The 11,312-nt window shown below is 43.2% G+C and overlaps 1 protein-coding gene across 2 annotated transcripts in view; it reads right to left on the bottom strand.

The window, feature by feature from the left end:
* SLC24A3 (solute carrier family 24 member 3) overlaps positions 1-11,312 on the bottom strand; it is a 420,646-nt gene that overhangs the window by 2,340 nt on the left and 406,994 nt on the right. For both annotated transcript variants that reach the window (XM_075564035.1, XM_075564036.1), the window contains exons 15-16: positions 8,906-9,018; positions 4,367-4,432 (exon numbers count right to left, since the gene is read on the bottom strand). In XM_075564035.1, coding sequence (XP_075420150.1) covers positions 4,367-4,432; positions 8,906-9,018 — 179 coding nt within the window. The remainder of the gene's footprint in view (positions 1-4,366; positions 4,433-8,905; positions 9,019-11,312) is intronic.

Genomic DNA, 11,312 nt, shown 5'->3' with positions numbered 1-11,312 from the left:
AAACACTTTCTTGGCGTCAAAGTCTTCCACGGTCATGGTCACGCACTCTCTGCTGGCTGCAGTCCACTGTCCAATCCTAGTCAGCCTCTGCTCCTGGGAGGGTGTGAGGGCCAGTTCATGGTCACCTCTACACGACTCTGTCCCCCCTCTTCATGATGGCAATCACTAACACCCAGTCCTGCTTTGCTCCATAAGGATGGTAAACACGGGCTTACTCGCTAACCTAACCAGTCTCCCTTTTTTTTCACCCTTCCAACATCCTCCTTCTAGGATGACTGGTACAGCTCTCTCCCAGCCCTACAGCACATTCCTACAGCATCAAAACCTCTTTTGAAGTTTACAGAAAGAAAAAATAAACCATTTCAAACAAGTCAGCAGGAAGCCCTGATAAGGCTGGGAGTCCTGTAAGGCTTCAAAGGCTGTGGGAGAGCTGACCCCACTCGCTGTAGAGTCTGCACATGGCAGCATGGCGCCTGTAGGCTTTCCCCAGAGGAAGAGATACTGAACCTTTTGGGTTAGATTATGAATTCTAAAACTATAGGAAACTGATCATAAGTGGCTCACTCCTTACTGCTATGTAGAGTATGGGATTTTGAATCCAATTTAAAAATAAGCACAGAATATTGTTACTATAAGATAGGCAACATAAGAAGGCTTTACTAACGAAAATTTTCCCCTGAACTTTTAGAGAAGAGGCAATGAAAGAACTCGGCTTCGCATTCAAGAGAGAGGCGTTTATTGATGATTTTACAATTTAAGAGAGCCACGCTCATGATTTATTTATTCCTCCAAATCTCAGTGTTCAGAAAGCTTGCCTAACAGAGGCAAAACAAAAAATCCAGCCCACATGGTAGAAGCGCACCAGCCCATGTGATCCCAAGGAGCAGATGAGATCAGGTAGCAGGCATCAGAAGACCCAAAACAAACAACCATTTTGATGTAAATAAGGGGGTGGATCAGAATGGAGACCCAAAGCCCATCTGGAGATAACTGGACATCCCCTCACAGAAGGCTCACAAGGAAGGGACAAGCCAGCCAGGGTGCAGTATAGCACCAACAAAACACAGTATTTCTCTAGTCCTTTAATCCGACCCCCACTATCATGACCCCAGTTCTATCTTACAAATCTGGCTAGACTGGAACGTGTACACTGATAGAGATAGAACTCTTGACACACGGAGTCCAGGACAGATAACCCCTCAGGACCAATAATGAGAGTAGCCACACCATGAGGGTAGGGGTAAGGTCCGGGGAGAAAAGGAGAGCTGATCGCAATGATAGACGTACAACCCCTCTCTCTCCCAGGGGGATGAACAACAGAAATGTGGGTGAAGGGAGGCAACGGATGGTATAAAATAATAAAATAAAAATTATTTATACATTATCAAGGATTCGTGAGGGTGGGGGAAAGTGGGGGTGGAAATAGGAGCTGATATCAAGGGCTCAAATAGAAAATGTTTTGGAAATAATGATGGCAACATATGCACAAATGTGCTTGATTCAATTGATGTATGGATTGCTATAAGAGCTGTAAGAGCCCCCAATAAAATTATTTATTTTATTTTATAGTCTTTAAAAAAATCATTTTATTGGGGGCTCATACAGGTCTTATCACAATACATATATACATACATACATTATATCAAGCACATTTGTACATTTGTTGCCATCATCATTTTCAAAATATTTTCTGTCTACTTGAGCCCTTGGTATTAGCTCATATTTTCCCCTCTCTCCCACCCTCCCTCCCTTACGAACCCTTGATAATTTATAAATTATTATCTTTTTATATAAATCATTTTATTGGTGGCTCGTACAACTCTTATCACAACGCATACATCAATTGGATGAAGCACATTTGTACATATGTTGTCATCATCATAAAATGATTTATTAACTAAAAAAATTAACCCACTCAGCATTGATAGACATCTCTTTTCTTTTATTATAGTTCTGCTATAAATAGAGAGTGAAGGAGAAACAAAGCCCTTGAATACATGTTGATAACTTTCCCCAGGTGACTTTTAGAGATAAGCCCACCACATATTTTTCTGTCTTTTCCAGTAATGTAGGATCTAAAAGGGAAAGCCTGGAACTCTGTTAGCACCAGAAGCCACTTCTGGCTTTGAGTCATCCTCTGACTCAGCACGATCACAAGTAGGCCCTTGGGTGGTACTACAAGTCCCAGACTTAGCACATTTCTATTCCTCCTGTAGCTTCTTGATCTGGTTGCCTTTTATCTTGTTTCCATGTAGAGGGTTCACGTTCTTTGGTTTCATTGTACTCTTTCAACCGGGCCCTGCCCTGACATCTACCACAGGATTTTTTTTTTCTCTTTAAATCCTGCTGGCAGCTTCTTCCATCTTTTCATAAGCAGGACACAGGCATTGCTGATGTCTCCGGAACGAGTTTCCTACAACCCCAAACAGCTCTGGAAGTCTTTTTACCAGCAGGCGGAGAACTAGGGGTTCAACTCCGCAAATACAGCAGCCCTCTCTACTTTGGTACAGCTTCAGCTAGGGAGAACCACACAGTCTTCCCAAACCAGCCATCTCCTGTGCAAACAACGTCTCTAGAGGGGTGGAGTGCACACAAGACGCGCCCTCCACTCCGATCACTCCCTCGTCCTCACACTGCCTTGATTAGAAGGGCAGGCACAGGCAGTTCTCAACAACTTTATTTTCTCGCACTTGATTTCTACTCCCTACCTGGACAACAAGAGAATTTGAAAATTATATGTACCAGTTGTCCTCAATTTCTCTTCCATTCTTTGTTAACCATCTCCACTCAACCTTTCACTTTCATCACTCTCCCAAGAAAACACCCTTATAGGAGCGCCAATGGCTTTGTGTTTTTAAATCTAACATCAACACTCAGAGTTCTTCTCACCCTTTAGCAGCATTTCACACAGCTGGTCACCCCCCCCCCCCACGATGGCCCCTTTCTCCAGTTGGCTTCGAGTCCACCCCACCATCCTGGCTTTTCACCACGCCTCTAGCTGCCCCTTCCCTGTTCCCACCGTCCTGATCTACAAATGTTGGGGTGTGCCAAGACTGGGATCTTGGGGCTCTTGCCTTTTCTGCCTACCACTCACTTTTTGGTGATCGCATCAGACTGTGCAGGTTTAAATAACATCTACATTCGGTGTCTTCAACCTGGACTTTCATTTGAACTCCAATGTTTCCGACGGCTTTGCTGAGCTCTCCCTTGAATGTCAATGAGCACTTGAGACTCAACATGCTTGCAATTGCTCTCCTTCTCCAAGCCTACTTCTCTTCGGTCTTTCAACAGCCCAGTTCTCCATAGCTCAATCTCCAGTAGCTCTTATGACGGACTATGGCACAGTACATAAGAAGTGAGGATCAGGTACCGTATTCCAAGTGTGGACTCTGATGGCAGAGGACATGCTTCTCCATTGACTCTTGGTGCCAATATGGAGGCGTTACGCAACTCTTCTATGTCTCTGTGGGTAGCTGTATCATGTGACTGATAATAAGGCGATGCGGCAACTTGCACATAGGAAAATATGTGCAGACAATTAGCAAGGTCCCTGGCATTTGGCGCGAGCCCAATAAGTCCTGGCTATGACTACATTGTACCAGACCCGAAGGACCTACTTATCTCTGAAAGAACAAGTTATTTGGATTTTCATATCTACCCACGGCAAAACAGACATTTCACTCAACTCCTGACCATGAAAATTACCTCTCACTTTCTGCATGGCCTTCTGAAGTCACCTTCTCCGGAATGTATGTTAACAACATGGCAGGTGTAATACAATGAATAAATAGTTGCTTGAAACTTAAATGAAAAAAATATTGCTTCTCAGTGCTTATTAATGTGAAAATACAACAGTGTACTTGCATACTAATGGCTACCTTATGTGGGTCACAATGGTGTTGGTGTGAATTTTTTTCCTTCCAGATATGTCCATTGAACATTACATTACACAAGTGGATATTTATGCCAAGATAGTGGAATATCACAGAAACCCACTATTAAAAATATAAACATATTTTAGTCTCTGACTGTTGGTCAAACCCCTCTATTTGTAGAGCTGTTTTGCAAACTGGCACAGTTGATTATTTGGAATCTATCCTTTTGTGACAAATATTGTAAAAAAAAAAGTAGAATCTCTTCTCTGTTTGATATTTGTGCCTACCAAGAAACAGAGCCAGGCTTTCCTTTCAGAAAAGGAGAAGGGATATCTAGTGGGTTACTTGGATCCACCAGGAGATGGACATGTGGAGGCTGGCTCTCTTCATTCACTAGGAGCCCATCTTGTGTCAAAAAAAAAAAAAAGTTGTAGCCAAAGAACTCAAGGGGAAGAGGAACATGTGAACTCAGGAATGAGGTGCAAACTTACCGTGACAAAAACAGAGGCCAGGAGCAAGCCCACAGAGTAGATTAGTCCCCTGCTGTTCAGGCGGATCTGCAACAAAAGAATATAGAGGTTTGATAGAGAATAGTTTTACATATGTGTTCATATATGCTACAAATACATATATGGATATAGTAGAGCATACAAGGGATATTTATGAAATACTTCATGATATGAATGGGCCTGGAATCCATTATGCTAAGTGAAATTAGCTAATCACAAAAGGACAAATATTGTATGAGACCACTAATATAAAAATAACCCCCAAGTTAAGCGTCTCAGGTCACCTAATCCTCTATTCCATTTTTCTAGGCAATGGGAAGAACCTTTTCCTAGAGCTCATGACCCATATACCACCTCCTTACTTGTACATCTTAGAAGTCACTCTCACAGGGGAGGCCTCATCTCAACTGGGTGAGGTTTCCATGAAGCAGGGAGAAAAGATCAATCAGTTCCTACTCTATCACACTGACCAAAGGGCACCCCAAATTAACAGACACTCCTGCAAGAGTGATTAGTGAGGCTTACCGGAAACTCAAGTCAAGGGGTGGCAGAGTGGAGAGTAGGTCTGTGCCAGAGGAGGAGACTAGACTTTGGTCAATGTGTAAATGGTGTGGAGCAGCATATCACTGAGGAAAAGGCTCATGTATATAGACCATGAAGGGGATAATAACCTGGTATCATGCTTCTAATCGACCTCGTTTGTATTCAACCCTTGGTGACCCAGGCCATATACAACAAGGACCCTAGACTCTCCCCATTTGAGGTCTGAGGCACACAGCATCCTTCATAGACCACACCAGAAGCTTTCCATTCGGAACTCCCACTGAGCAAATTGGCTGCACCTTACACACAGAGATAGCAGACTAAAGACACTGAAGTACTGCCACGGGGCTAAGCTGAAATGCCCCAGTGTGAAGAGAGGCAGGTGACTACCATCCCGAGGATGCCCATGCGGAAGTCCCTGGACTTAGGTTCAACATTCTTGCCTGAAGGTTGCCCAATAAGCGGCAGCTCAAGACTACCATATATGTACTATTTTCTTTGACTTGTGAAAGAGCATTAATGAAAGTTTTGCTCTATCTTCAAACCTTCTTGTAAGTGTAAACATTCACCTAAGTTGTTAATCTGTACAAACCCACAATCCATGTATTTTGGTCTAAAAACTGTCCTATGCACGTATACTTCTTTTTAATCACTCTTTTAAATTTTATGCCAGTGGCTAAATTAATGGTAATATGAATAGAACTATCATTTACCCATAGGGATAGTTTATAATAACCTTCAATAAAATAATAATCATAATCATATAGTTAAAATTAACCAAGAACATATATAAACCATAGCTATACAAGTGAATGTTGAACTTGTACTTAATCATGGTCTCCATCTAAGAGCAATTAATTCGTATGACATGGCCTTGCTCAATGCCTACACCCATGAAGTAATCACTGAAGATATGGGTGCTGTAGTAAAGTGTGGTGAAGAAACTAGATGATGCCTGGCTGTCAGAAAGAAGAGGATCTGGGGTCTTAAAGGCTTGTCTTAAAACAAGCAGCCCTGTGAATCAGGTGTCAGCTAAGTCCACACAGAAGAAGCACACCAGCATGTGTGATTAAAAAAAATGTAAATACAAAAAAAAAAAACAAATATGGAGGATGGAATGATATTAGAACTTAAATTTTAAACATTTCCATTTGCAAAAGGCTGCAGATGATGGTGGAAACCCCAAAGTCATTTTCAGGGTCCCGTCATGGGGATTAAGCTCCTGATGAATCACCTCTGACTATGGACCAGATATGGGAAAGATTACCAGAGCAAGTCTTGCAGATCGAAATTATCGCAATTGTAGCTAGGTCAAAAGGTGACAAGCTGCAATATTGAAGCTCTAGAGAGAAAAATACTCAATGATGCAGGAAACATCAAAAGAAGATGGAAAGAATACAGAGTTGCTGTGACAAAAAGAACTAGTTGACATGCCACCCTGCCAGGAGGTGTATGAGCAAGGATTAATGGTGTTGGAAGAAGTTCAAGCGGCACTGAAAACATTCACCCAAAAAAGCTCCAAGAATTGATAGACTACCAACTGAAGTGGTTCAAAGGCTGAGGAAGCACTAGAAGCACTCACTGGTCTGTGCCAGGAAGTTTGGAAGACAGAGACTTGACCATGTGCCTGGAAGAGATCCATATTTGTACCCATTTCAAAGAAAGGTGACCCAACAGAATGCTCCAACTTCAGAACAACTCATTCCCTTAAGGTGTCTGGCTATGACTAAGAAGTTTTTATAGCTTTGCACCCTGTATGCTTCACGATTCTCATGGATAGATTCATAGCATATGTTAATATATAGGTAGACATATCCTCTGTTTAACGATATATACTGTGGGTGTCATCCCATTTTTATACAGTTGAGAAAGACTCGGCAGGAGGGATATCATTTGGAAGTGAACAGCGGGGTGGAGGATATGCACGTCTGAGGCAGAGAGTCTGAAAGAAGATGGACACTAGCAACAGAAGCGGGGGACATAATTAGGGGCAGTGGGACTGAAAGGCCTCGGTCATCTATAGTCCCACGTCCTAGACAATGAGTGACCATGGCGATAAGAGGGTCGGGCACATAGCTGAGGGTTCATTCAAAGACCAGTCTCTCTGGTAGATCATGTGTAGTCTACAATCAGCCCACGCTAAGCATTCCTTTCACCACCTGCAGTCAGTTTATCCTATCATTGTGGCTTGCGTGTTTCGATGACGCTGGAAGCTAGGCCGCGTGTATTTTGGATGCTATTAAGGGTACTCATGGGAGACAGGCTTCACTGGCGTTTCCAGACCAAGACAGACTACGAAGAAAGCCTGCTGAATCACTAAAATTAGATCATGAAAACCTTATGCATCACAACCAAATACTGTCTGCTGTAATGCTGGCAGGCGAGCCCCCTCGTCTGGCAGGACCTCAAGATGCACAGCGACCGCCACAGGAGACTGCAGCACACCTAGAGTCGTGAAGCGGGCACAGAACTGGGTTTGCCTGCTGCACATGGGCTCACCGAGTCAGAGGTGACTTGATGGCCGCTAACTATAAGCGGGCCTTATCCTTCGAGGTGAGGGGAAACCCATGTTCCTGAATCTCAATGTAAAAACAGTAAAAAGCATGATTTAAAAAATCTGTATATGAATATCATATACATTTGAATTCCAGCCTCTTTATTCATTGCCAAATGAGCACACGTCAGGATCTGGCCCTTACCTCCTTCCACAACTGCGCCTCGAATGCTGCTTCTCTGGCCTCCTTCTCCTCCACGTACACTGCACTTCCTGCAGGTGCTCCAACACACCACGGGCTGTTTTTTTGTTTTATGCCCAAGGCCTTTGCACTGTCTGTTCCTAAAGGCTGGATCTTTTTTCATTCTTCTGCCTCAGTTTCCCGGTGGCTATTTCCTTCTCATCATTTAAAATCAGTTCAAATTCATCTCCTGAGAGCAGCCTTTGCAGACAACCCAGCCAAAAGTGGCCTCTCCACTTACCACATCATTGCCTGATTGCATAGACAATCTTAGAACATGATGCTTTTGTCCATCGTTTTTTGCTCCTTTTTACCCCAAGGGGAACTCCCTGAAGCAAACCCCTGTGGTCTCCTGTATGAATTTGATTTCCAACACAACCCGCTGGATTACCTTCCCCAGGTGAGGTGTCCAATGCACACACCAAAGACTAAAACCTCTGAAAAATGAGCCACAAGGCTTTCTGTCTAAATACACTTAAGTAAAATATATTGTGCAGATGGGATAAGTTAATGCACAGTAGCAGACAGAGAGCTGAACGCTACAGTGGATGGAAAAACTTAAAAACCACTATACAGTTTTCTTCTTGATGCAGGAAGAAGTTTCAAAATTGCAGCTTTTGAACTGTGTCTTGAACACAAATTTTCATGTGTGGAGGAGGACATTTTGGCGAGCGAAGAAACACCAGTACCTACCCAGAGAAGCCAGGTCACAACCTCTTAACCTGAAACCAGAAGCATGGCTTTGAAAAAGAGCACGGGGTCATTAGCCTCAGGCCTGGCTTTGTTGGGAACTTCATGGCTCCATTCCAGGCTCTTGTATTTTGGAAGCTGGTACATTTTTTGTATTTTGTATATAATGAATAAAAGTGCATTCAAAAAGGGGCTATAAATAATAGGTCATCCACCAAATCCTGCAGAGTTGTATTGGAGACAGCCACGCCCACGGATTTATGATTTATTTTTTGGTTTAGATTTATGTTTTGTTGTTGGCTACTCTCACGCTACAATGTCAGAGCTGAGTCGCTGAATAGAGACTCTCTGGCTCACAAAGTCCAAAATTTGTACTCTCTGACTCTGCCCTGGAATCGTTTCCTGCCAGAGTCCAATACGGCCCCACGGCCTGACTTTGGAAAGACCTGGTTTCCCCTAAAAGGGAGCCTTTTCACATCACTTTCGAGGCAAAGTGACAATAGCCATGGTCATTCAAAACATATCTGGTGGAACCGCAAAGAGAACCACTTACGTAGGATCCATAATCGACTGCCAGTGTCTGAAGAGCCCAAGGGAGCCCCAGGCCAATCAAGATGTCAAACACGTTACTCCCAATGGAGTTGGATACAGCCATGTCGCCCATACCTGCAAGACAAAATGAGGAGGGTTTAAGGGCTTAAACCTTAGTCCCACGGGTTCACTCAGCTTCCAGATAGTCTAGAGTGCACATGGGTTTGAAATTTTGCTCTGCAGGTTGTCCTTTCTGATCAGGATTATGCTGTGAAACCTTTCATCAAAACATTAACGAATGGTAGTGGGACACAACTGTGTTCTTCTGGTCTCGTGTCAAAGGAAGCAATTGTTCAAGGAGGCAATTCCATTTTCCCAGTCTGACTCTTTCCCTGGTGGTTCCAAGTTGAAATAAAAACTTTAACAATGTAATCAGTAGGGTTTTATGAGAAAGACACAGTGCTGTTTTATAGCTACATATTACGTTTGTTTAAAACACATCTTTCTAGTATGTATTAGGCATCTCAATTAGAGAAGGTGATAGGGAAGGGGTGACCATTTGGGGCATCCACCTGAGTAGGTGAACTGCATCTTGGTTTTGAAGGATGTAGGGGGCTGTCTCACACTAAAAGCTAACCTTTGGTCACTGCCCCTCTGTGGTAGTTACATACTCTCTTGTCAGCTTTAAGATATACAAGGGGTACCCCTGCAAACAGAAAAAGCTCCACTGGGTGGAGCTTTTGTAGTATGCATTTACCCTGCTAGGCAAACATCCAGCAATTTGTTCTGAGTTAGTGCGCCCAGTGGCATCGCCTGGGAAGGTTCCCTTTGGTCACAGTGAATTCTTTCATAAAAGCAGTTTCACTTGAACCATTTTTTGTGATGGCCGATTTAAGAGAACTGTGTGCTGCTGTGAAATTTTGTTTCTTGCTCTGGAAAAAATGCCACAGAAACTGTTGTGATGTTGAAGACAGTTGACAAAGATAATGCTATGGGAAAAACTCGTGTGTGAGTGGTTTTCTTGTTTCAAAAAGGTGAAAATGACACAATGGATGTATGTATGGATTGTGATAAGAAATGTATGAGCCCCCAATAAAATGATTTTTTTTTAAAGGTGAAAATGTTGCTTGATGACAAATCATCTGGATGCCTGTCAACTTCCTGAATGGATGACAATGACAACAAAATCTGTGCACGTGCACTTGAAGATGATGATGACGGACCATTGAAGAGATGGGGAAGTTATGTGGACTATCTTGGAGCTCGGTTCAGCGAATTTCAACAGAAGATTTGGGAATTAGAAGGGTCGATGCGAAAGTTGTGCCTTGGGTTCTGACTGACCAGGAAAAGAGTGTTGAGTAGAAACATGCTGTGTTTGGAAAGAGCAGCTGCGAGGCCACCCAGGGTTTTTATTCAAGGTCATGACTGGTGATGAGACATGGTGCTACTCTTACGATCCCAAAGCAAACGCCAGTCAAGCCAGTGGAAGACACAACCATCACCGCACCCCAAAAAGCTCGTCAAGTAAAATCCAAGATCAAGATGATGCTCATTTTTAATGTTTTTAATATGAGGGGGATAATGCATTTGGAGTTCATTCCACCAGGTCAGACTATCAATCGCGCTTTCTACTTATAGGTTCTGAACAAGTTGTGGCAGATGACAAACTGGTTTTTCCAGCAGGACAATTCACCTGCTCATGCAACTGTCTCAGTGCACCAGTTTTTGACAACCCCCCCCCCCCAAATCCCAGCATGGCTCTCTTGCCCAACGTACCTTACTCACCTGACCTTGCTCCGTGAAACTTCTTTTAGTTTCCATGAATGAAGAGGGACATGAAAGAACAGCAATTTGATGACTTAGAAGAGATGAAGAAAAAAATGAGGGAGGTGTTTTCAGCCATGAGTTTGAAAATTGTTTCCAAGAATGGAATCACAGATTTGAAAAATATTAAGTGTGATGGAGAGTGCTTTGAAGATGATAAAGTTGTTTTGTAAAAAAAAAATAAAATTAAATACATAGCTTTGAAAAAAATTCCCTTGTTTTATTTGGAGGGGCGGGAGTAGCCCCTAGTATAAAAGTGCAGGGTGGTATTCAACCTGTCAATCAGGTCTCAGCCTGATGATGCCCCCGTGTGGGCGTGGCCTTCTCATAAGGAGGGCCCTTCGAACCCCCCCCACTCTGCCTTCACCTTCCTGCTGGCCGACCCTGATGATGACCAGAACCCTGTAATGCATCCTTTGCCATTGCACCACCAGCCTGTGATCTTCCTGCATGCTGCATCATTGCAAGTGGCTGCAAGAGTCTGAAGAGGGACTGATGGACTAGTATTGGACTGATGGACTTGAGTCCGACTGGGCTGAGATGTTTTCCTGATATATAACTAATTCTTGATAAAGCTCTTTATTACACATATATGAGTGTCCCTA

The sequence above is a fragment of the Tenrec ecaudatus genome, chromosome 12, assembly GCF_050624435.1.
Source record: "Tenrec ecaudatus isolate mTenEca1 chromosome 12, mTenEca1.hap1, whole genome shotgun sequence".
Taxonomy (NCBI): domain Eukaryota; kingdom Metazoa; phylum Chordata; class Mammalia; order Afrosoricida; family Tenrecidae; genus Tenrec; species Tenrec ecaudatus.
This window is presented reverse-complemented; position numbering and strand designations above follow the sequence as displayed.